Here is a 25,460-nt window from a genome sequence, read left to right on the forward strand (position 1 = left end):
AGATAGTTTTGTCCAATATTTCCTTGGGTATACTTTTGCAATGTCTTTATTAGTGGTTTTGTCCTTTGTTTTAAGTTTTTTTATCACAGATCATTCAGTTCAATACATTCATATGAACTTCTAACTGATCATGTACCCTGTTTACAAACAAATTCACACTCTCATGTTACTAATGACATTCCTGCAGTTGTCATGAAGTTACAGTTAATGCTGTTGTAACTCACTGCCTTGAAGTCATTAAAGATCCTGAGAAGTGCTACAAAGACACTCCATTAAAACTAGCAGACTTCCCCTCCAGCACTGACTCATGTGACACCTCAGTAGTGGCTGGCCACACTACTCTCAAGCACTGCAGAAAGAGTGGTCTTGTACTAAATATACTGTGAGATAATGAGGGGTAAGGGAAGAGCAGGAAAGAATAAGGGAAAAAGGTGGTACAGCTTTTGTGGAGCCAGGTTAACATTTGGCTGTAAATAGAGGAACAGATACTGTCTGTTTGCTGTGCCAGATCTAAAGTCATGGAGCTGAAGATGCATTTTCCCCCTTGTGCTAGGCTGTGTAGATTGTGAACTGACTATTGTTTTGATCAAGATGTACATCTTCTGTGGTAAGTACTGCGGTCCAGAGGTGGTGTGCTCCTCATGTTTTTAAATGCGCTTGGCAGTGCTGGCATTTTGGGGATTGCGCAGAATTTAGTAAAGAGAAAACTTTAAAATTCATACTGCTTACGTGCTGTTTTGTCGTACTGATTGAGTGCTAGAAGTAATGTGTGATGTTCTGACGCTGTACTACAAGAGCAGGTTGTATTGCAGAGGTTTGGTAACTTCAAGCTTTCCAAGGCTTAGTAACCATCACACTCACATCAAGGTTGTGAGGCAGCACTTGCGGACTTTTAATTGCTCAGTGAAAAAGGGTTCATTCTTCTAATCCTTCTGTCTCCGTTTAATTTGCTATTGTTGTTGGAGAATTCCTGTCTCTGTCTTGTATTGCAATCCGATTTTCTCCCTATGCTGTCCCTAACTTCTTAGTAGTTCTTTGTTTGAGGTACACTTGCTGCATGCTGCCTTGTAAAATTTACAGGCACTTGTAAAATTTTTATTTCCTGTCTGTCCTCCACAGATAAAATTTTTTTTCCTTTTCTCCCAAAAATGTTAATGCTCTCATGGATAGACTGACAAGTTGGAAGGAGACTAGATAGATTACAGGAATCCTTTAAAAAGGGAAAGCAGCCTAGCAGATGTTTATATAGTTTTTGGTAAACAGCTGTAGAATATTGGCAGCATTCCTTACAGTCAGCTCTATCCACATTGGTTTCACCCAGTTGTTTTTCCTTTGTTCCATTCAGTTCAGAGATTCCTGGCACTGTTCTAGTTTCTCAAGCTTTTTTCCCTGCTGTATTCATAAAACTTTCTCAGCTTCCCTTTGTATCTCTAGTACACCTGCATGTTCTGCCACAGTCTGAAAAGCTTCCAGGGTCTTGGGAGGGTGGTGGGATTGAGATTCATTTGTACTCACTGAAGGAAACAGTGAATGGGAGAGTGAATGTAACTCCAGTTCGCACCTGACTGATACATGGGGAGGCTAAAACCATGTTCTGTGTCACAAGAATCAGAAGAAGTCCATTTGTCTTGGCTAAGTGTCAGATAACTAATTACTGTAGAAACAGATACAGTGTAGAGTAGCAGGACTGAGATGGGATCATGATTGGGAGTAATTAGGAGCCTGGAGCAATAGATCTTTAACTGTTGCAGAGTTCCTGAGCTATCCCTGGAAATGTAAAACATACTTAGCTAAACTTCTACTGAAGTAGCTGCAGAGAATTCTGACATCTGAGAGGATGTCTGAGAGATGGACAACTATCATGCAGAAGGAGCTGAGGCAATTTAGGGCCTTTTTTTTCCTCATCTTAAAGGGACCCCAAGTAGTTCTCATCTAACTGAAGTGTAAATGATACAATAGAATTAGCTGAAATTTGTTTCTTTTGGGGCAAGAAGAAGTTTTCTGTGACATCCCAGATCACAAAGTATCTTGCTTAGCTTTAACTGTGGTGTTTTCACTAGTCTGAGCTAGTAGCATCATCTTGCTTCCCTACTTTTTCAATTTCTCTCAAAACCAGCCTCGATTTGCTGAAGTTTTGACTGTGGCAATTTTTTTGGGTTTGGGTTTTTTTAATATTCTAGTTTAGGTAATCTTAGCATTTACATTCAGAGAAGTACTGTCAAAAGAATTATCTCAAGTATACTTTTCCCACTTTATGCTGCCATCCCAGAGGCATTTGTATACAGGAACAGTGAGGTTGATATAAGAACTTGAGCAGAACAAACTGGTAATTTAACTTTTCTTGGAAAAAAACCCTAAGACTTCAAGCATGGTATAGAAGTCTAAGAGCTTATTCCCTTTCAAAAAACAGACTTCCTAAAATCGTGTGATTAAATTATAGAATGATACAATCACTTTCTTTATATAAAAAGAAAGAATGGAAGTAATTGTTGCCATTTTTCTTCTATTAAAAACGAAACTATATCTTTTTGAAATGCAGGTTATAAATCGTTCAACAACAGAGCTACCTCTTACAGTATCTTATGACAAAATATCTCTTGGAAAACTCCGATTTTGGATCCACATGCAGGATGCTGTGTACTCCCTCCAGCAATTTGGTATGTTTATTTTTAATGTCTTTAGGCCAAAAAACCACAACTGTCCCCTCAATTTGTTTCTTTTAAGTACACAGATGATCCTTTTTTTTCTCATGCTACAAATCTTGCGTTGTTTCACTTTAAGTTAAAGATGAAAATATATGTTGATATGTGGTAGGAAACAAGAATACAGAGGTAAATCAGCCATTTTTAAAAGGAAATTTATTTGGATAGTACTCTGTCAAAGCATAAGAGGACATAATCAAGAGGAAAATTTTCACCATGGGTATCTCCTATCATCCATGGAACAGAAAAGCTGGGTCAGTGGTACATAAGCTTTGATATAAGTTATATACAGCAGGTCACTGTAGCCGTATATCTACAGTGAAATACAGTCAGGCACAGCAAAGTCTCTGAGTTCAAGCTTAGCATGAAGAAGGAATCATCTGGGTTCTGATCATACTGTTCTGACACCAAAACTGTCTGACCTCTCACTTTGGCTCAGTTACATATTTATAAGGTAATTCAGATAAACTAGAGGCTTTACATGCATGAAACTTAAATTCTATGTTTTGCTTAAATGTAATGGGGAAGGTATACACTTTCACTCTGAAGTTCATGTGCTCTGTTGATGATGGTATAGCCAAGCTAAACATTTACTGTCTTTGCTTGTTTCACTGATGCACACCTTTGTGAATCTAATCATCACTCTTAAAAAAATCCACATCTAATTTTCAGGGTTATATTTGCTGACTTAGTTTTCTGTTACGAGACTGTAATTGGCTTCTTTATGCTTCTCTAAGGAGCTACATTGTAACTGAACTGGTGTTGATCTGTGAGATAGGATTCTTTCTGATCCTCTTTTTTGGAACTCTTCAGACAGCAATTTGAACTTTGAAGCTTCTGTGCTGTATTATTGTAATGTTTTTTATATTCTTCCAAGTTTATCTTTTTTTTTCCCAATACAGATAAATACAGTATTCTACTAGTTTCCCAACAGACATAATGCTGCTTTCATACTACTCAGTGTTGTTTTTTTGTTCACCAAAATTTAGTCAGGGCAAGAGGGTTTGGTTATTCACTGTCATCTCTGAGCTAATATTTTGTGATGGACAACTTAAAGCGTTGATTCTGCTGGGAAAAAATAATCTGCTCTGGTTCAGCACTGGTTTCAGAATGTAGTGGTGTAGGACACAGAACCTCTGTGCAGTGTAACTTAGCTGAGAACCTAGACTTTCTCCATTTCTTTTGCAGTCTAAGCATTTCTCATGTTTTATTGGGAGAGAGAGGGCAAGTAAGGAATAAAGTCATCCTAAGTAGAATCCAACTGCTTCTCCTTAGCTCAGGCTAATATATATTGAAGCTGCAAGTATGTCCTCTAAAAATAACTGTCTTGAAAGAATCAAGTAACTGCTTGCTCAGAGTTTGTATAGGGTATTTGGCCACCATCACTTCTCCAAGATTTTTTTGTGAGCCCCCTCAGAATGGCATAATTAAAATTTTCATGTTCCATATCTTGGTTGTCTTGTGATGGACACGTATAGCAAGACCTATCCTAAGAGTGCTTCCTCTGCCTGGAAAAAAAGCTTGCCTAAGATGCTGCTTGTTCTCTCTAACTTTGTAGATAGTGAATCATAAGGTTTGAAATCTTCCCTTTGGAAAAATTTTTGAAAGATCACCTTAGGTTAGTAGCAAAACTCCAAAATCACTTGAAAATGAGTACATTCTTCTTACTGTGATGGTGAAGTAAATTGGTACTGAACTCTCCAGTGTCAGAATTAGCACCAGTATCATAAACACAGCCTTGTGTATTTTCTGAGAACTGTAGACTTGAATCACACCATTGCATCTACGACTGTGTTTCTCACTGACCTCTGTTGTCCTTTACAGTATATTCCTTTTCTGACTTTTCAGTTTTTGATGTGAAGCTAACTCTTCTTGTGTATCAAACAAAAGTTCAGAGGCCAATTTGAATAACTATTTTTCTTCCCACTTAGGCCAAAATGATTTCCTGTGTGTTGGCATTTGTCTGTCAGATGTTCAGCTTAGTCTGTAATCACACAACATTTTAAAGGCATGTTACAAAACACATTGTAATTACACAAGTTAAAGGCTTGTAACTGATGGGTTTAGTTTAAGGTGAGCCAAAAAGTTGTCAAAATATAGGTAGACTTGGGTTTTACCAATAAAGTTTCCATCATGTTTTGGATTTATGATTCCTTAACGAAACTTGTGCAGGTGACATAAGATTCCTTTCATATTCTAGCATAATGGCAATGAACTGTTTGGTACTTCTTGCATAATGATTTGTTCTTTTTCTTAGGGTTTTCAGAAAAGGATGCAGATGAAGTAAAAGGAATTTTCGTTGATACTAACCTTTACTTTCTGGCTCTGACATTCTTCGTAGCAGCATTCCATGTAAGTAGCTTTAATTTTTAGGAACTACATAATATTTAAAAAGAAAAAAAAAGTCAGGTGTCTGAATTTCAGTTGTTTATTAAGAATTGGCCTTGGAAACAGTAATTTCAGTAGAGCAGTGGAAGTGTTTTCTGGTACAAGTCAGCTATAAAAATCCTAAATAAGACAGAAATTTGGGTTAATTACATAAAATTACATAAATTACATAAAAACTAACAGTCTTGATGAAATATAAAACATAAACTTCATAATCACTTTTTTTTTTATTCTGTAGTTGAACCAAAGCCCCTAAATTTAATATGCCTGTCAACATTGGTTCAAATTTTGTTGACATGTCACAAGGTTTACCACTGCAATGGCATAGCTGCAGCAACGATAGTAGAGTTTGAATCTCTGACTTCTAATCCCTGGAGAAATTTACATCAGCTGATATAAATTGTTCCAAAAATGTTGCTGTAAAGTGCAGAGCACAGGTGTCCAGTCATGGCTGTTTGTTATTATGTCACACATACATTGTGTGTGTCTTGGTTTAAATCTGAATCTTTGTTTTAATGAACAATTTTTTTTAGACTTGGTTGTTCTACTGTGAACGTTTTTGTACTCTACAATTATACTCAACACAATTACTTTGGTAAAGTTAAGAACTTGCTGAGAATGTTTGCTATATTTCTTTATACTTACATTGCATACAGTTAATTTGATTGGAAAGCATTAGGTTTCCCACACGTATTAATTTATTTTTTCCGTTCTGTTTGTCAGGTTGTAAGGTACCTGTAGACTGGGATAGGCTTTTCTGGTACTGTTTACTTTCATGCATTGGTTGCCCAAATTAAAACAAACAAACAAACAAAATCACAAACAAACAAAAAAGAAAGCAAAAACCAAACTGAAACACCCAAAATAACCCCTCAAAACTTTCTCATCAAAATTCTCTGACCCAAGAAGTTTTGAATCTGTGCTTTTTTTTAAGATACTGAATGTTTAAAGGAAATGCTGAAAAATGTATTAAATGAAAATACTGCATTAAAAAACAACCAACTTGCTATGAATTCTAAAATATCCTGGAAGTTTAGGTCAACTTAGTGACAAAATAGAGAAGAAACCTGCCTTGCTGTATTGTAGGATTTTTTTAAAAAAGCTTTGGTATTATCCAAACCTAAAGTGACTATGAATCCAATACAGAGCACTTTGAACCTAATTTACTGAGCCTTTCCCTGATCTCTCGAGGTACACAATTCATCAGGGTCCTCGTTCTTCACCCTCTGTGATGTGTTACCCTGTGTTGGGTCATTGACTTTCTTTACAGAACACTGATTTGTGCAGCTGCACAGAGGCAGTATTTGAAATTCATCCTGTCGTTTTGCACTGCTTTTAGAGCCTGGGCTCCTAAAACAGCTTTTCTTTTTAGATTTTATTTGTGATACTTAATTTTAATTTCTGAAGCTTCTAAAACAGGTTTTTCTTTAATTCCATTTTAAATGCATTTCTAACAGTTCAACTGGCAGTCTCTAATTAGTGCATGTTTCAAGTAAATGAGTATGTTTCTTGCTATTTGCAGCTTCTGTTTGATTTCCTTGCATTCAAAAATGACATAAGTTTTTGGAAGAAAAAGAGGAGCATGATTGGGATGTCTACAAAAGCAGGTATGGACCAGAATGTAAAATGATGTGCATATGCTGAGTAATATATGCTGTGTGTTTTCAGTCTTAGCCTAAATTGACACTTTGTAGATTCACCAAGATAGCAAAATGAGATGGTTTTGTGTATGAAAAAAGATGGCTAACAGTCTATAGAGTTAGATGGTTCTAACTTCATTAGCTTCAGTATTAGTTGCTTTTAAGCACTCATGTCACTTCTGGGTTTGACTGTCTTGCAATTGAGAATTTAATATTAAGTCAATTACCGTATTTTCCTTGCTGAAGGAACAGAAGAGTACTTTGAAAAAAGCATGAGGACCAGAAAAAGTTCTGTGGGTGGAAAGAGTGTGCTATCATGGGTAATGCTGCAAGTCCCAGGTTCCAAAGTATTTGGAGGTGGAAAGTGCTGTTGTGTAATGCTCTTGTTTGATTTGGGCTTTGATGTAAACAGGAGCAATAGAGAGTCCTTGGATGTGGGGAGTGGGAGAGCATAGGAGGGTTGAATTGTCTTGTATATAGAAAAGATGAGGGAACATAGTTATCTGACATCCTGCCATGCCTTCCTAGAAATAGATGAAGGGTTTTCTAACAGATTTTTTCCATTTTTGATTGTAAACCAAAACGATAAACCTGGAGTCACTTGACCTCTGAGACTATCCCTAATTCTAGCATGTTTACAGATGGATTAGGACATGTGAGGAACATCAATACCAGGGAAAAAAAGGCATTCTAAATTACAATGAATAGCAGTATGTTTTTCCCATGTGGAGAATCTGTCTATCATTTCTATTAGAGTGCATTTGGTTTTCTTTAAAGCAGTTATACTGCTGTTGGCATGTGTATGCCAGAAGGTTAGTAAAAATTCAAAATGGTCCATAGAATTTCAGAATTGTGTCAATTTTCAGTTTCAGAAGTCAGTAAAGTCAAATTGAAAAGACAGCAACTAAGGGGTTTTTACTGTTAAAGTATCAGTCTTCAGATATTGATAGTTCCATCCTCTCTTTAGCAGGCCTTAGTCACCTTTCTACCTGTGTCTCCTTCTTACCCTAAGGGAGAAGTTTGACAGGCAGTTGGTGTGGAGTGGTATAGTGTAATTGTTGATGTCTGATTGTGTTGTACCTATTTTCTCCTTTTTTCCCTGCTTGGGGGGATGGATATTCAATCTAAGAATTAGTTGGGAATCACTTACAAGCATCCAAGGTTTTGCAAAACCTGAAAAATAAACTTAAATATAAATAAGTAAATGAATTACATAAAATAGATCTATTTGACAGTATATAAAATGTATTACATAACATTTACAAACATTAATTTAGTTGTGTGAGTTTCAGAGACTGACATTACATTACCTCACAGCCTTTCAGCTTTCTGGAAACAAGAATCATGAATATAGTTCATAATAGTAGTGATACATTGCTGAATTGCTGCAGTACAGAAGTCTTCCTTAAGTGTTCCAATTTTCTTTCATCTTTTGTGATAAGGATTGCATAAAGTGTTTTTGTTCCCTGTTTGCCTGGAGTTCACTGTCTGTTTCTAGGGCTGCTAGATATATCAAGATGTATACAGAAGGAGTTCATGCTTACACTGTGTAAGACAGTATTACATTAAATAGGCCAGGAGTCTTCTGTCATCTCAGCTGTTCATTTAAATATTAATAAGCCTTTTGTTTTTATTTTTTCTGTCTAGTGCTTTGGCGGTGCTTTAGTACTGTGGTAATATTTCTTTTCCTTTTGGATGAACAAACAAGTTTATTGGTACTGATCCCAGCAGGCATTGGTGCACTGATTGAGGTGAGTTCTTAAAGCTTTAGAACCAAATACAAGTGTTTGCAGCAAAATCCACAGTTTATTGTAGAAAAAGAATGCTAAACTAGTTACTGGAAAATTCTGCTGTAGCATGCTGTGTTTGCATCATTATTTAACTGGCTTTCAGTGGCAGAGGAGATTGTGTCCCTTGATCGGATAAATAAACTGGAAGTATCAGTTTTTTCTGAGATGGTCCAGATGATATTGTAGAAACCAAACATATAGCAATGCTGAGGTTCCTCCTATCACATCATCTGATAAGCATCACTCCTGGCCAGGCACGTATAACCATGTCAACAAGCCTTCTTGGAAACACTGTCAAAGAGCAGACTTCGTGCTGTCAAACAGTGTGCCTGGACTGAGGTGATTGGGGTAGGAGGAAAAGGGGGAGACAGCTGGTTGTGTTCATGATTCCAGAAGACCACATCCAGTTACTGGGTTGCAGGTACTGCTTAGAAGCCTGATTTATGTGTAATAAAGCACAAAGTCAGCAGTAATGGGAAGGTGAGATTTCTCTACCTAGGATTGCTTGTAGGTCTATTTACTTCTCAGCATTTAAAAATAAGTTCAAGGCTCTTGTGGAATTTTTGACTACACATCTACTATAGTTGCAGATACTCCCTGTGGAAGCAAAACAGTTCAGAACTTCTAGTGATTAAATTGTTGAATGCAAAGTCAGAAAGTGATTCTTAAATTTCAGTTTGTTGTGTAATGAACAGTGGTGTCCTAAATAGTACCATTTCATTCACTGTAACCTTTTTTTCCTGTAAGTTGAGATTTTAAAGTCTGATGTATTTCTCTGTTTTAGGTTTTCTGTATCAGATTATCTGGTGGTTTTGTTCCTATATATAGCAATTTAGTCTTATATTTCAAATGTTCTTTAGCTGTTTGAAATTTTAACTAAGTTTCAGGGATAAATATATATATATATGTCCTTATAGATATGCTCCTTCTTTTGTAGAGTATCTTATATTTTGATCCTTGGAATCTAAGTAATTTAAAAAAAACAACTAAATACGTCAGAAATTCATGAGTACCTGAGTAAATTTTCAGATGAACTAAACCTTTCCTTGCCTTAGGGTCAAACTCTAAATGCCTCAGGTGCATATTGGTGCTGAGAGCATCTAACCTCCACCTGAGCGCTACAATCCAGATATCCTGGAAGGACTACATTATTTCATTTAAAGTACATCATCTGGTACAGAGACATAATAGTGCAGGCTCACAATGTTGTACTTGTCTGATGACATGGCATTTGGTTTGTATAGACACAGGCAGAAGGATGCAATCAGGCTGCTTTATGCAATGGGTGCTTGAAATAGGTGCTCTGGAATCTTGATTCTAATTATCTGGATCCTACATAAGACATTCCTTTGGATAATCTTTTACGTGCATGTTTTGTTTTTGCTAATCACAGCTCTGGAAAGTGAAGAAAGCCTTGAAGATGACAATCAAGTGGCAAGGCTTGAGACCCAAATTTCAGGTATAGTAGACATTGCCCTGTTAATGATTAAGCTCTTGAGTCATCCATCTGTTTTCACGTTACTATACAACTTGGCTTTTAGTGAGATGAAGATTCAAAAAAAAACCCCATAGAAGATTCCTGTGTACATCTGCTCTTTATGAAGGGCTTAATCCAAAAGCAGGATGAGCATTTTCAAACTTATTACTTTCTTTGACCTCTGTAGAGGAAGCAGCTATTTGTATTAATGGTGTGAGAATCTTCAGAACTTCTCTGTCAGTCCTGCTAAATTGAGGTGGGACCATGCTCCTGCCACTTTGTTGGAAAGGCACTCTTAACTGACATCATGGTTTGAAATATGAAAGTATCTTTTTCATGAAGCTGTAGGTGTAATTTCTCCATTGTGGAACTAATAGAAGATGTGACATGTTCTGGGAACAGCACACTCTGATGATTGTTCTGGGTAAAAATGAAGTCCTGCAACTGCAGAACATGCAGTGGCAGCAGGGATTCAAATTAACTCGAATTTTTAATGTGAGTGTAATCTTTTGAAATTGAAATCTACATTGAAAGTTTATCTTGTTGGTAGGAGAAACAGTTGTCTAATCTTCAGTGTTTACTTCACAACAAGTACTGGAATTTTGTGCTGCTTTAAGTCTGTGCCTTGAGCAACCGACAGCTCTTGTTGTTCCTTTGTCAGTATTCAAGGAACTGTGTTTAAGCAGTCACAGTTTCTGGACATGTGGAACTGACCTCGACGTGGTCATGGTTTTTTAATAAAGGCTTCCTATATCTACCAAAATCTTAGCTCCTTCACCATGCTTTTGCTTTCTGAATTCTGCTGTCTTGACAACATTTTTCTAGGCAAAGAAGTCCTGGAAGTTTGGTGTAAAATATGAAAGGAAAAATTAATCTTTTTGCCTACCTTGTAAGGCTGCACAGCACAGATGTATAACTCTCTTGCACAGAAGCTTATAAGAACTTTGAACTGTTACCTACTTAATGTCTAAGCAGATTAGTTTGCAGTTTAAATCTTGAGTTTAGGGAGTTGGACAGCAAGTGCTTTCCCCCCATGTTCTGACTTGATTATGCTTTTTATATGTATTGCAGTTTGGTACATACAATGACTCTGAAAAGAAAACTGAGGAGTATGATGCCCAGGTAAGAGGGAATCATATGACTTCTGTGAAGTCTGTATATGTGACCTGCTGATTGACTTATTTTGCTCTTTTTTTGCTGCAAGTGCATTTTTCATGTTCTCATAGTTGTCAAGTGGATCATCACTGTGTGGATGATCAGATAGTGAAGACTGATTCTGATAATTTATGAAAAGAAACAGCAAAAGAGTTCTTTTGTTAGCTGAATCTGGTTGAAACATTGTTCTGAGAAGTAGAATTGCAATTGACTACCAGAAGAGAGATCTGAAAGGGTTCATTCACAAATTCGAAAGTTGATATTTGTACTTGTTATTTATACTGAAGGATAGTTCACGTGCTTCCTGATTTCTGACAGGAATTGAGCATAGGTGGCAACATTGTTGCTAAGTAGGGAGCTACTATTAGACCCTGATCTTCACGCTGCCTGTTGGTGCCTGTGCTCTAAGGGTTGTTTGAATTGGGCATTGGAATTTTCACTACCACCACTAGAACTGGAAGCATAGTGGAAATAACAGCAGACATTTGGGAATAGGAAAAAGATTTTGAGGAAAAAATTATTTTGCTGTCTTCTGGTTAATGCCATTAAAAATCTGTATATCAAATGTGAACTAACAAACTATTTTCCTTGTCTGTTAGGCTATGAAATACCTGTCATATTTGCTCTATCCACTGTGTATTGGAGGTGCAGGTTATTCCTTGCTGAATGTCAAATACAAAAGGTACTATAACTCTATAAATGATCTTATATGGAATTGAAACATTTCACATTTTTTCTATATTAATGAATTGGAGATGATGGGTTATTTAATTCATAAGTCAGGAACTGAAAGCTTCCTTGTTCTATAGTATCTAAAGCTAAAGAGTCTGGATGGTTTTTTAACACTCTGTAAGGCTACAGACTGTTGTATTTCACAAGTAATCTGATATTACTTTAGGACAGAATTCAATACTTGCATCCATGAGTTAGCTGTCAGTCAGAAGAGGAGGAAGAAAGCTGCCATTGCTGTTCAGAGGACCAATATGGTGACAGGAGAGATGACATGAATTCAGTGGTTGAACTTGTCCAGTAACAGAGAGAAGCAAAAACTGTCCCAAAATTATTTGCTCTGACCAAGAGGCTTATCTGTTCCTAAACAAGATAGCTAGGATGGCAAGCAAGCAAAAGCATTTTTGAGAAAAGCCTCTTTATTCCTTTAAATCTATGGATTTCCTGCAACATATTAATACTTCAGCAAGAGGTGGAGACTCAATATTCCATGAACGGGTGAAATCCTTGTCCATTTTCACTCAAAATAGAGTGTGTCCAAAGGAGGGCAATGAAGATGATGAAGGGCCTTGAGGGGAAGCCATAGAAGGAGCAGCTGAGGTCACTTGGTCTGTTCAGCCTGGAAAAGAGGAGACTGAGGGGAGATCGCATTGCAGTCTTCAGCATCTTCATGAGGAGAAGAGGAGAGGCAGGCACTGATCTTTTCTCTGAGGTGACCAGTGACAGGACCCAAGGGAATAGGAAAAGGTTCTTCTTCACCCAGAGGGTGGTTGGGTGCTGGAACAGGCTCTTCAGGGAAGTGGTCACAGCACCAAGCCTGACAGACTTCAAGAAGCATTTTTGGATGATACTCTCAGGCACATGGTGTGATTCTTGGGAATGGTCCTGTGCAGGGCCAGGAGTTGGCCTTGATGATCCTTGGATCCCTTCCAACACAGTATATTCTGTGATTCTGTGAAAATAACTGGTTTATATTGGAGGGATGCAAGCAAGTGTGCAGCCGTGAGACTTTTTTGTAGAAAAAATCTGCAAACACAAGCATGGTGGTAGCCATGTAGACATATTTTTTTATAGTCTTTTGGCCCAGAAGGGATGGGAGCGAGCAAGCAGTAGCTAAAATAACATCAGGAAGAAATATTGTTGCTGCGTTCATGAGCTGTAGCACTTGTACTAGAAACTGGGACAGTTTCTGGGCTGTTAGAAAAGCAGTTTTTTCAAAGGACTTTTGTCTTAGTAATGAACTAGCAAATATGCAGCATTTAAAAATCCTACTTTTCTTGCAAAATTCATGAATTCATTCAGTACTGGAAAATACTGTGTGCCAGGTGTTTTATGAGCTGCAGCTTAACGAAATGAAAACAATTCATATCATAGAATTCTTACCATTGTTAAATCTGTAAGGAAATGTAACAGAACAAGTAATGTTGACAGTGGATTATCCTTTAATCTTGGAGGCATTTTCTGATGCATTTTTTAAATGCTTGTGGATTACTGAAGTGCTGCTAGAACTGTATCGCTGCTATTAACGTATCACTAACACAGCAGTACAAGTTTAATTTTAATTGATGCAACCTGAGCATCACATTTATTAGCTGTTTCTACAAACACTAGCAAAGGTATGGAACTCAAACACTGTCTGTTACTTTGCTAAGACTGTGCTCTGTTGAACATCTGGGAGGGTTTTTAGATGTAAGGAAGGAAAAATGTAGATTCCTTGTGCTTACTTTTTTTTTCTAAAATACCTACTATCGTGGCTTGCACTGAATGGTATTTGTTGTTTGAAATTTGATAAGTCCTTACAGTGCCATATTAAGTGTTTCTTTGGTATTTAGAATAGAGTGTTACATTTGCAAGCTTTAATATAATCAGGGTTCAGTGCACAGTATTATCTGATGTCAGTTTGGATACAGAAGTCTTAGAATGGTCTGAAAAATTATAAAAGCAGTTGATAAGCTCTCCAGACATCTATGGACTGATAAGGAACCTTTGCTTAAGCTACCTTCTCTGGAGCCCTTCCTAATCAAAAGAAGATGTGAGGTATTTAGTTCTTGTGTAAAGTAATTTGCAACATAGCCATTTCTTGGTGTAGTCAGCATACAGTCACATAGAGGATGTGTTATAATTTTGGCTGAAGTGAAAAAATAACTGGACTGTCTTCTTTGTTTGTAGCTGGTACTCCTGGTTGATTAACAGTTTTGTCAATGGTGAGTCCCTTCTTCTGTTCTTTTTTCTATTCTTATTTCTTCAAATGGAGGCTAAGACCCAAAAGTGGAAAATTGACTGCTGTCAGTTGGATCAGTGTAATACAGAACAATAACTTGGCCGTAGGTTCCAAAATAATCACAGCGGTTGAGAAAGGGAGAAGAGTCAACTCAAGTGAACAAAAGAATTAGATACATCTTCTCTCTTTAGAAAAAAATTACTTTAAATCACTAATTGTGAAAGTATAGTTGTGTGATGTACATCTGTGTGCATTTGTTTGTTTTCCATATTTTATCTTCAGGAGTGTATGCTTTTGGATTCCTGTTTATGCTGCCCCAACTGTTTGTAAACTACAAGGTAAGAATGAAAAGTAATATGTCTGGTTTTCTAGTCTCTTCTTCTAGACTTCCAGACTTCCAAATTTATTACAAATTGATATTTTTTATTTCTAGATGAAATCTGTTGCACACTTGCCATGGAAGGCTTTCACATACAAAGTAAGTAAAGCTCTAGTTTGAAGTTTGGTGCAGTCATTTTGAAAATTATTTTCTGTAAGAAACATCTTAGTAATATGTAGCTTGACAGTACTTTTTTTGTTTAAGAACTAAACTTGTTTGCAACTTTCCTTAAAAAAAAATAAATTTTCGTTTTTCATAATGACTTCCATATAATGAGAATACTTGCATCCTAGTTTTTATTATAATACTGCTTTTTGTACTGTCACCTGTCTTGTGTGGGTGCAGATGTTGGTCCTGTAGATAAATCAATCAGTCTCAGTTTAATGCATCATTTTAGGAAGAGAGAGATTATAGTGACAAGGAATAGTTCTCAAGAAACAGATAGGACTGCTAAGAGACCTTATTTTGGCAGGTTCCAGGAGCTACCAGAGACTGAAGTTATACACACTGTGCTGGTGTGGTAATTCTGAGCTCCTGGGCAATGGTGTGTGGTGGGTTGTTCCATGGGGGGAAATAGGGGCTGCACTGCGGTGTCCCCCCTGCCTAGTCTGCCCTGGTAGGAAATAATGCAGTGCTGCAACAAAGCTTAGTATCAGACCTTGGAGAAGGAGAAGGTGAGCTTATTTCAAAACAAAATCAAATTACTAACCCTTTGATACATGTATAACAGGTATACTTATGTGTCCTCGTGGTTTGTATTGTGTTCAGACACCAAGATGGATATATCCAAGTATCCCAGTCAGGATTCCTTGTGCTGATATAGATAACCAGTGACACCTGTGTTGAGTTCCTATGTCTCCTACGTTCTTCCTCAGTTGGCAACTATATGCTGGTTTTGTTCTTGTACCTCTAAAGAACTGATAGTGTTTTGACTCCATTGTTTCCTACCAGTCTCAGACATTAGGATTTTTGTACTGTCCTTTTTTTCCTGATTATTGTGTTCTGAGAAACCTTGGCTGGATGTACTGGGATCATCAAGACCTAGATGCCATCAACTTGTGCCCTTTTTACTTCTGCTTCCGTTCATAAATGCTTCCATTCTTCCTTTGTGTTGATGTATTACAGTTCTACAGAACATCCGTACTTTAAAAGAAACAGTGTTAAAAAACACTGAAGAAATGGTGTCCAATTCTGAACAGATTATTTGGGACAAAAGAACTAAAATCTAAAAATTTAAAAAGCCTTTCAAAGCTTTAGTATTTCTGTAAGCCTACAGCAATAACCCAACTTTCTACTGTCTTAATGTTTTTAAGAAACTAGAGTACATCTAGGAAAACAGATTGAAATATAGCTGGTAGCAGAATAGCAACTAAGCAGTGTTTGATGTGGAAATAGAGTAAAAAATAGCAATAAACATAGTGTTTAAGGCATGGACTAGGCAAATCAACATGTTTCTTAACCAAAGGGAGTAAAAGGTGTATTAGTGAAATAATTCCACAATTTTACTTCACCATCAAAAAATGGTAACTGAGCAGAGCCATTAGCAGTTAAATGAACAGTGAAGGGAGGTTATTCAAGCAAGAAGCCTTGAAAGTAATACAACCTTGCTGAATAGCCTTTTCTTACAGAGCATTTAAGGTTCCTGTTTAGATGCCATAGACTACCCAGAACAAAGGCTTGTATGTATGGAGAAAGAAGTATATGGTGTTTTCAATTATGTTTAACTTACTGGGCTTTGGAGAGAGTAACTTACTTTTTCTTAATGGATATTTAAAATTGCTTGCTCTCTCCTGCACTTCAGGTGGAAAGAAGAGTCTGAGGGCTCATCTGTGATCATTGTTTTAGAGAGCTTTGTTGGTTTTTTTCCTTAATTTGAACTCTGACTTTCCAGTTTCTGTAGGTTTTATGTTTATGCCCTTTATACATTTGTGAGAAGTACCTTCAAGTGAGGTATTCTCAAAAGAAAATTATCTAGTCTGAACGCTATTGGATGGGCTGCCTTGATGCATTCACTTGCAGTGGCTATGTGCCTGAAGGATAGAGCACTTAGCTTTTTCTTCCTTTTATCACTGTTGGATCACTCACTTAGGCATTGACTTGGAAAAACTGTCTTTTCCAGCTTGCAAGGCCTGTTTTTTTTGTTCTATGACAAACCTCTGCACAGACTTGAGAAGTGCTATCCATATTCTTCAGTCACTTCAGATTAACAGATTTGTTCTGACCTGACAGAAAGAGCTCTCCTGTTGTAACTAATCAGAACCCTCCAACACTCCCATTTGCTGCTGATGTTTTGTTCTATCATATAAACATTAGTTCAGTTTGAAGAGTCCTTCTGTGCTTAGACACATCACTTCCCCCCTTCTTATGGTATGGATTAATGTACAGTTTGCTGATACTTAAAGAAGAAGCCATGTTAATGACTGAATTTGTTAACCCAACAGTGAATATTCTTTGCTGGATTTGTTTCCTGATGTTTTTAGTGAGTTGAAACAGTTTATTGCAACATATGAGTATTAGAGTCGGTGCACTGTTAGGAGTTGATTTCTGTAACCTCCCTGTAGGGTAGAGCCAGATCCAGAGGAATTGCTCTTCTGTTTATTTACCTTTCATTATTGCTGCAGAAACAGAACCTATAGTATGCCTAGTTGAGTGGAAGTGGTGCAGAACATTATCCATCCCTTATTCAAGACATGATTACTTTCAGAAGATCAGTGAAAATATTTTAAAATCTCTCAAAGGCTATTAAGTTAATGTTCTTAGGAGCAATAAATTAACATGTTTTTTATTTCTACAGAAAATGAAAGTGAAGTGACATTTTGCAAATCTTAAGATATTGAGTAATAAATGAACAAATGTGTGGGGGGTTTTTCCAGTTTCTTTTTAAGATTTCACGGAAATTAACCCTATGTTTTTCCCCTCCCATGACAGTACTCTCATTTGCCTGAAACAGTCCTGCTTCCTTTTTTCTCGTAATTATAACACTGTGGTTTGTAGTAGACAGTATGGTGTTCATTCAAAGAAAGCCATTTTAAGTTTGCATTAATTAGTTTTTCATCGTAACTCTTAAGTGTTGCTATAAATATGGAAGTAGTCTGTGTTCCTACTGAAAAACATAGGAAATCTGTAGCTTTGTGTGACTGATGACTTCCTTTCTTCACAGCCCACTGAAGTATGCTTTTCTTTTATTTGTAGGCATTCAACACCTTTATTGATGATATATTTGCTTTTATCATCACTATGCCAACATCTCATAGGCTGGCATGCTTTAGAGATGATGTTGTGTTCCTGGTGTATCTTTACCAAAGATGGTATGAATTTCTTTAATATTCATTGGAGTTTTTAGAAATGCTGTAGATGGTTGCAGTCTTATTGCTATGAAGAACTACAGTTTTGAGTAGACTTCAAGCAGAATTTTTATACTGTAGTAATATATAGCATGGTATGGTCTGGATAGTCGTAGTTGTGTATATGCCTAGTGAATGGAATGGTGAACAGGGGATTCTGTAAAGAAGATCTTGAGATAAGAGGAACAAAAGCATTTTCCCATAAATGACAGTAATTGTGGACATGCTACAGAGTAGTTAAAAAGTTCCTCTTCTCACAGGACTCAGAAGTTTTGTCAGTTTACCCTTTTTCCCTCCCAACAGATAGTTTCACATTTTCGAGTTGCCAAAAACCAAAAAAAAACCCCAAAAAACAAACAAATACCCCACAATTAAAGCCTGAGACATAAATACCTGAAGCAGAGGGAAGGAGAGAAATTCTTTAACTTGTATTCACAAACCCACTTAGGAGTTCTGGGCTTCTAACCCTTGCTGAGTGGCCACATGTCTGCATATGCTCAGTATCTGAGGCATGCTTTCCAAGTTGTTCTGCAAGGCAGTAGCAGAAGGTGTCTTCTGGTGAGGGACTTCCCTGCTCTGCTTTTCTCTTTATCTAGTTTGCAAACACAAGTTATCTGGTTCTCTTGTAAGTTGAGTACCTAATGAGTTTCAGATTCTTTAGTAACTAAAATCAGATGGGGAAGAAGGCTATATGCAATACTCATGAAATATTGTTCATAGTGAAGCTACAGAAAGTGTTTTCTTGTTTCCAAGGATAAATACTTACATGTGGAGCAAACAAGAATTTTAAGACAAGTTCACATTATACCAGGATATATGGATGTGTACATCTAACTAATCATTGATGTGGCACTTAGTGCCATGGTCTAGTAACCACAGTGGTAGTGGATCAAGAGTTGGACTTGATGATCTCCAAGGTCCTTTCCAACCCAACTGATTCTATGATTCTATGAATACTAAATGCAGTTTGGGGTTTATATAATCATACGTAAGTGTAGTAAAATAAATCTCCTTCTGAGGTATTTTTCTAGAAGTTAGGAGCTCAAATAGGGGCTGGATGCTGGTTTCAAGTTTGAAAGGTATCCTGGATTGCTTGAGAAATACTCCAGCCAAGCTTTAGGGGAGCTAATACATCTCTTAAGAGGTCCCATTACGAGACAACTGGTAAAGTCATTTTGTGAAGAAGCTGATATGTCTGTAGCTAATCTTTAAAACTTTTGGGTTTTGCCACAAATGGGCAGAGAATATGATGACAAATTCACTTTTAAAATTAACTGTCATAGAGCTATTTAATTCCTTCAGATAGCAGACTATAATGTAACTAATAATTTGGTTTTTTTCTGCCAGGCTTTATCCTGTGGATAAGAGCAGAGTAAATGAATATGGAGAATCTTATGAAGAAAAGACAAAAAAAAAAGCTCATAGAGAATAACTAAGAACTGAAGAAGATCCTGACCCCTGGACTTTTACTTGTTTTGTGTATTATCTGGTCTTAAGGAAGGAAAAACTTATTTAATAAGAGTATTTTTAAAGCTTATGACAAAACTACATGGACAATACATCTTCTATATTGCCAAAATCTAGTTTTGATATCCTCCTGTTTCAAGACCCTCTTTTGTCCTCACAAGGTTCAAAGTCTGCCAGATGTCATTATATAAATTTCCTGCATTTCACCTTCTCTTTGGTAAAAGCTTAAGCATCCTGACCATGGTAATTAAGATCCAAATCTATGTTTTTAAGACAACTCATTAAGTGAAAGTGTGGTGCCCACACCACTAGGCTATGAAAAGTGAAAAAACGAGACAATGCATTACAAAAGAACCAAGCATTATTGCCAAACTAGAGGCTGTCAAAAATAAAAGATATAATATTGGATTAATTACAAATAATTCTCATTTGATGATGGAGATAATGAAAATTCTAGAAATTGTGACTTCGTAACTTAAAAGATACATTGTTGGAAATATATGATGAGACAGATGGGGTTGTTAACTTCAAATTCTGCTACATTTTTGGTCCACAACACAGCAGAGGGTTTTAATTGTCTTAAACTGAATGAAGGTGTGGAAAAAACTGTAACATGATTTCCTTTGGTAGGTATCCAAGTTTACATAAATCCTTCTGCATTGTTGACAAACCTGATTTCTTGGCATAGCAGGTATTCACATAATGCAAATCATTGTTATGTGCTAAGAAAGTCTCTTAACACATCTTAAATTCTTCATAATGTGGTACCCCAGTGACCTACTAGGTCAATTCTGTCACGTTTCAAAGGGAAAAATTCCTTGGTCTTTTCTCCTCTCCCTACCTGCCCCATCCTGTTTATAAGATGAAACATGCCTCATTCAGGTGGAATAAATTCGCTTAAATACAGTACAGGTTCAATAAACTACCCCACCCCAATACAGAGGAAAAAAAACCATCCTGGTGAAGAACAGGTATGCTTTTGCATATTCCATGGAAATGGAATTCATTAAGGGAAGTATTTGCTCTATTTCTTTCAAACTGGTAAAATAATCAGGTTGAATTATTATACCAAAATAGAAACTTCACAGCTATCAGCTATATCTAGAAACCATGGTTCTAGATTTTATAAAGCAAGTTTCTTAGTAAGTGAAACACAGAGTGCATTCCTTTCAGCATCAAATAAAATGTAATTAAAACAATTCCAAAGGGCAGAATTCTCCTTTCCAATTCTAGTTTTGCTTTGGTCAGTATGTTTACAAACTAAGCCTAACGATTCTTAAGTTTCCTCAATTGCATGCTGTTTGTGCAAAGCTGTTAAACCTGAATCGATGGAAAATATTCACTGAATAACCTTGAAGAACACAGGTCAGCTCCTATGGTCTGTAACTGGTTAATGAAGTGGATTTTATCCAGTTGTGATACTGCAAAAGTCTGAACGTATAAATATTTGGGTCCCAAAAAAATTAAGAAATGTGCCTAATTTCTTTTGTCACAGGCAAAAGAAATGTCAGTATGTCTCTCCTATACTGAAGTCCTCCTTATACGCTCCTGGCAATGGAAAGGAGCCTTGAAGTGAATATTTAGCTCTTGTTCATGTTAAAGTCTCTTTATGCTGTTAATTGTAACTAAGGAGGACTGTTGATTTTAGCATCAAACACACATAAGTAAGTCTATGCAAAACTGGGGTTGCATTTGGTATATCTTGTACCTGTTTTGAATTTGTTTGGAATGAGCTATTTTCTTTTAAGCAAACTAATTTGTGGCTCCTATTTCATAATAAGTTAAATGTCTGTGAAACTTTTCCTGATATAAAGAATGCATATAGCATGTTCCCCTTTTCTGCTGTTTCAAAACAACCAAATCACTGATTATTCTAGAGTAGCTTCTGAAAATCCAGAATACCATATTTGGATATTTCTAGTGTTTCATCACTCATTTTTTTACGTAGCTGTTGAAAAATCACTCTTCCACCTTTACATACTGTGAGTTTATTGGTCCTCTGTCTTGCATTTCTGATGACAATGACCTCATAATATCCTATACAATAGTCATAAAGCATATAAAATTAGAATATTTTAAGTCTTTAAATGAGCAAGACTTTCCCATTCAAGTCATTGTTTATGCATTCCATTTCCAAATAAAAGACTTGTCATTCGGGATAAAGAGTTACCTTTTGTTACTAGAAAGAAATATGGTGGAAAAAGTACATAAGTAGAATAGCTTTTGAGATATTAAGTGTTTTAACCTTGTTGTGGAAATGGCATCAGCTTAAAAGTGTGATTAATGTGGAAGAAAAACTTACATAAAATTTCATTGAAAGTATTGCAGCTCATGCTGGATTGTCAGTATCTAGGACCTATTTAACTCTTTGAGAGTAACTTAAAAACTTCCTCACTTCTAATAGGATTTACTGTGATAGGCAACTAGGTGACCATCTCACTTCCTCATTTTCATTAAGCTTGTAATGGCTTGGGGGTGTGGGGTTGTTTTAGAATTAATTGAGAAAATTATCATACACTCCTGGAAGCTGCTCTTGCACGGGACTCAGTAGCGCATGATAACGCAGCAGTTGTGATTCCTTACACTTATGTAAGGACATAAGTGACAAAAGGCAGCTGGCTTGACTCTCTGTGGGTGTGCGTGGCCTGTGGCACAGTGCATCTTGGCTGTGACGGAGGCCATGCTGTATTCCTGCACGGCCCTTCCACTTCCATATCCTGCTACTTCCTGCACATGACCCTGTTCTCCGGGAGCTGAACTTCTCTCCTTATGACTTTTTTGTCTGGAGCCACAGGAGGAACCGATATGCAAAATCAGCAGCAGCACAGACAGTTTTTGTCCTACCAGCAGAGCTCAAGAAGTCTGCTCTGCTCTGCTTCTGTTCCTGCTGGAGCAGGGGCTGTGTGTTGCTGCTAAAATGTGGACTCAGCACCAGTACATGTTCCCTTTTAATACAGCGCTCCAGTAACTGCAGCATCTACAGCTGGTGACAGAACCACTAAGACAGATAATCCTGTAGTTTGTCTGCAAACACCACGCTTTCCAGTTTTTCCAGATTTATCAGAAGATAAATCTCATCTTGAAGAAGTGAAACATGGCAATTTATATATAGTGCTGGTCCCCCTTACAGCTTACAGCTTTGCTGTATCATAAGATCTAAAACAGGTGGGTACCCATTACCAGCACAGCATCTTCCCCCTCTTATAAGACTAACTGGGCTTTCCTGTGTAAAACCCTCTGAGTGAATAAATCTAGCTATAGGTATTGAGAAATAGATACAGAAAGAGCCCAACTTCTCCAGATGCCCAATGACGGTCTCTGACTGCTTCACCTCTCACACTAGGGGAGGTTTGGTCCTGTATCTGTGAGGAGATCAATGCACTTTTCCAGTGGTTACAGGCATATATAAAAAAGACATTAGGCTATTAGAGAGTGTCCAAAAGAGGGCCACAAGGATGTTGAAGAGTCTGGAGGGGAAGCCTTATGAGGACTGGCTGAGGTCACTTGGTTTGTTCAGCCTAGAGAAGAGACTGAGGGGAGACCTCATAGCAGTCTTCAACAGCCTCAAAAGGGGAAGCAGAGGGGCAGGCATTGATCTCTTTTTTTCTTTGGTGACCAGTGACAGGACTCAATGAAACAGCATGAAGATGAGTCAGGGAAGGTTTAGCTTGAATATCAGGAAAAGGTTTTTCACCCAGAGGGTGGCTGAGCACTGAAACAGGCTCCCCAGTAAAGTGGTCACAGTACCAAGCCTGACAGAGTTCAATTAGCGTTTGGATGATGCTCTCAGGCACATGGTGTGACTCTTGGGGATGTTCCTGTGCAGAGCCAGGAGTTGAACTCTGTGATCCTGATAGGTCCCTTCCAACTCAGCATATTTTATGGCTCTATTCTATTTAAGACTTCTGAGTACAAAGGGAGAACTGTGATGTCTCCTTTTTAAGAATATCTAGAGCTAACCAGTTTGCTCCAGTTTTTCCTTTATGTTACACTGTTTCTTACTGCTCCTTTTAATAGCAGGTCCCCAAAAATCCTGGTTTATTTTGTGGGGTTTTTTTAACTTATTTTTTATTACACTCCCCCTTCATCAAAAGGAACAAAATAGATTCAAAAGACAAACACTTTAACATTGGGGCATTTTGGCTCATGCCTGCCTATGTTTGGTTAAAAGAATAGTATAGCTTCTCCCCTGTTGCCCCTTGCTTTCTGTTTAGCAGTACTCTGTGATTTTAGTACTTGCTGTACAGTAGCCATAAAATTTCTTGCAAGCTGTTTTGAGAAAAGTGTGTATTGGAGTATAGTCGCCTCTCATTTCTGTCTCCTCATGTTCTCCTTTGTCATCCACAGTTCCACAATCCTTGTTAAGACAGAGCTCTGCCTTTATGATGATTTCTTGTCCTATTCTTGCACAGCTTCGAAGACTCACGGACTATCTTACTCTTATTTTGGACTTTGAAGGGTTGACTCTGAACTTTTTTACCAGGCATTATTTGCCTCTAGCAGTCTCTAACTACAGGTTAGTCTGTATCAAGAGGCCTATAGCCAGGTAAATGTGTCACTGATGTGGTTCATCTGCATGCTTTGGTCCAGCTACTCACTTGGCCATGGAAGCAAGATGCTTCTTTGAGCATATACCTGAGAATCACAGCTACACTCCACTCAGAACAGCAGGCCTGGCACACCTCCAGCTCAGTGCAGTGTAAAGCTCAATGCCTGGCTCGTGTCCAGCCAGCAGTGTCTATCCAGCACACTTTGCCTCCTTGCTGTCCTGCAACCTCCCATCTGCACTTCATCTTCAGCTCAAAGATTGTCATAGGTACCTACTTTGTGGACTCACACGATCTACTGGAGTATAGCCTCTACTTTTTCAACTGGACTTAGCAATTTCCATTTCCTATGCTGAAATTCTCAGCTCTTGCTACATCTGCTCTTTAGCCTCCATCATAAGCAGGTGTTTCGTTTGCCTAGTACTGACCGTGAGAACAAAAAGGAATAAGCAGTGCTTCATTTGGTAAAACCAACAAACCCTTCATCAACTTGCTTGAGAAAGAAGTGGCTAGCCTCAGCCTCTCTGCCATCCCAGCAGTTGTTACAGGTACATAGGAGAAAAAAAAAAGAGAGAAAAAAAAAAAAAAACGTGAAAGAGGAATTTGTGTAGTTTCAAGTTTTTGTAAACTTGGAGATCTCAGATTAATATCAGAGGATCATGCGATCTGAAAAAATCCCTATCACAAACCTTGTCTCCATTCTCCTTGGAACATGCTAAGTATTCTCTGCAGCCTCATGCATGCTACTCTGATCCTCTTTAGCTATGCCAAATGTGCCAAGATCAGCAGTACATTGTGGATGTTTGCTTATTATCAAAAACCTCCACTGAACAAAAGTTCAAAAATCAGAATTGAAGATACAAGGCTCTAAGAGCATTCATGTCCTTCACTACTGCTTTCGTCCACCTCTCACTTCAAATCTGATATGCATTCAGGGCGAGGGGAAAAGCTGACAGTTCTTTGGTTATGCTGTGTTTTTACATGATTAGTTATAAATACCTGTAGCTAGAGTACCAAACAAGTCCCTTAAACTTTCTGATATTCTGTCCCAGGAACTCAGAAAAGATTGTGTTCTTCTCTTGCTAATTAGCTACAGCCATTTCCAGTCTTTGCAGAGAAAAAAAAAAAACAGAGAAAGAAAAAAGCTGAGAAAAGCTTCTGACCTCTGCATTTCTAAAGGAAGCACATTATTTGAAAGTCTTCCAGTGACAAAGGCTAGTTTAGTTCATACGCAAAACAGGTGTTTTATTCTGCTGAAGATTTGACCAACTGAAGGTAATGGTTTTATATTCAGCTACCATCATGATCATATATCTTGCCTCTTTTCATATTAATCTTCCTCAGTATCTTTTCTGCAGGTTAAATATAGTTCCGTAATTCTTTCTTGGGGCTGTATTGTGGTATCACAGTACTGCAGCAGAGCTCTGAAGGACTCAGCAGAGAAGTGAAAGGATACTCCCTTCTCTAATGAAGCTACCAACTACTGACTCTTTTTTAGAGTCAAGTTGAAAATTTCTTATCAGAATGGACTATCTGTGAAGTGAGACAGTAATACAGAATCACCAAGAGTAAATGCCAAGAAAAGTGCTTTGTAGAAGCAGAATTAGATTCTTCAGCATGC

The 25,460-nt window shown here is 37.5% G+C and overlaps 1 protein-coding gene across 2 annotated transcripts in view; it reads left to right on the forward strand.

The window, feature by feature from the left end:
• Positions 1 to 21,509, forward strand: part of CLPTM1L (CLPTM1 like) — a 29,386-nt gene extending 7,877 nt beyond the window's left edge. The window contains exons 6-17 of one of the 2 annotated variants that reach the window (XM_027643791.1): positions 2,540 to 2,657; positions 4,960 to 5,054; positions 6,613 to 6,697; positions 8,378 to 8,481; positions 9,914 to 9,979; positions 11,069 to 11,119; positions 11,752 to 11,834; positions 14,051 to 14,085; positions 14,385 to 14,440; positions 14,536 to 14,580; positions 17,674 to 17,789; positions 19,173 to 21,509. In XM_027643791.1, the coding sequence (XP_027499592.1) occupies positions 2,540 to 2,657; positions 4,960 to 5,054; positions 6,613 to 6,697; positions 8,378 to 8,481; positions 9,914 to 9,979; positions 11,069 to 11,119; positions 11,752 to 11,834; positions 14,051 to 14,085; positions 14,385 to 14,440; positions 14,536 to 14,580; positions 17,674 to 17,789; positions 19,173 to 19,257 (939 nt within the window). In that variant the 3' untranslated portion in view covers positions 19,258 to 21,509. The remainder of the gene's footprint in view (positions 1 to 2,539; positions 2,658 to 4,959; positions 5,055 to 6,612; positions 6,698 to 8,377; positions 8,482 to 9,913; positions 9,980 to 11,068; positions 11,120 to 11,751; positions 11,835 to 14,050; positions 14,086 to 14,384; positions 14,441 to 14,535; positions 14,581 to 17,673; positions 17,790 to 19,172) is intronic. The other variant, XM_027643792.1, reaches the window with a different exon arrangement.
• The last annotated feature ends 3,951 nt before the right edge of the window (positions 21,510 to 25,460 follow it).

Source organism: Corapipo altera, unplaced genomic scaffold, assembly GCF_003945725.1.
Source record: "Corapipo altera isolate COAL_440 unplaced genomic scaffold, ASM394572v1 24b, whole genome shotgun sequence".
NCBI classification, from domain to species: domain Eukaryota; kingdom Metazoa; phylum Chordata; class Aves; order Passeriformes; family Pipridae; genus Corapipo; species Corapipo altera.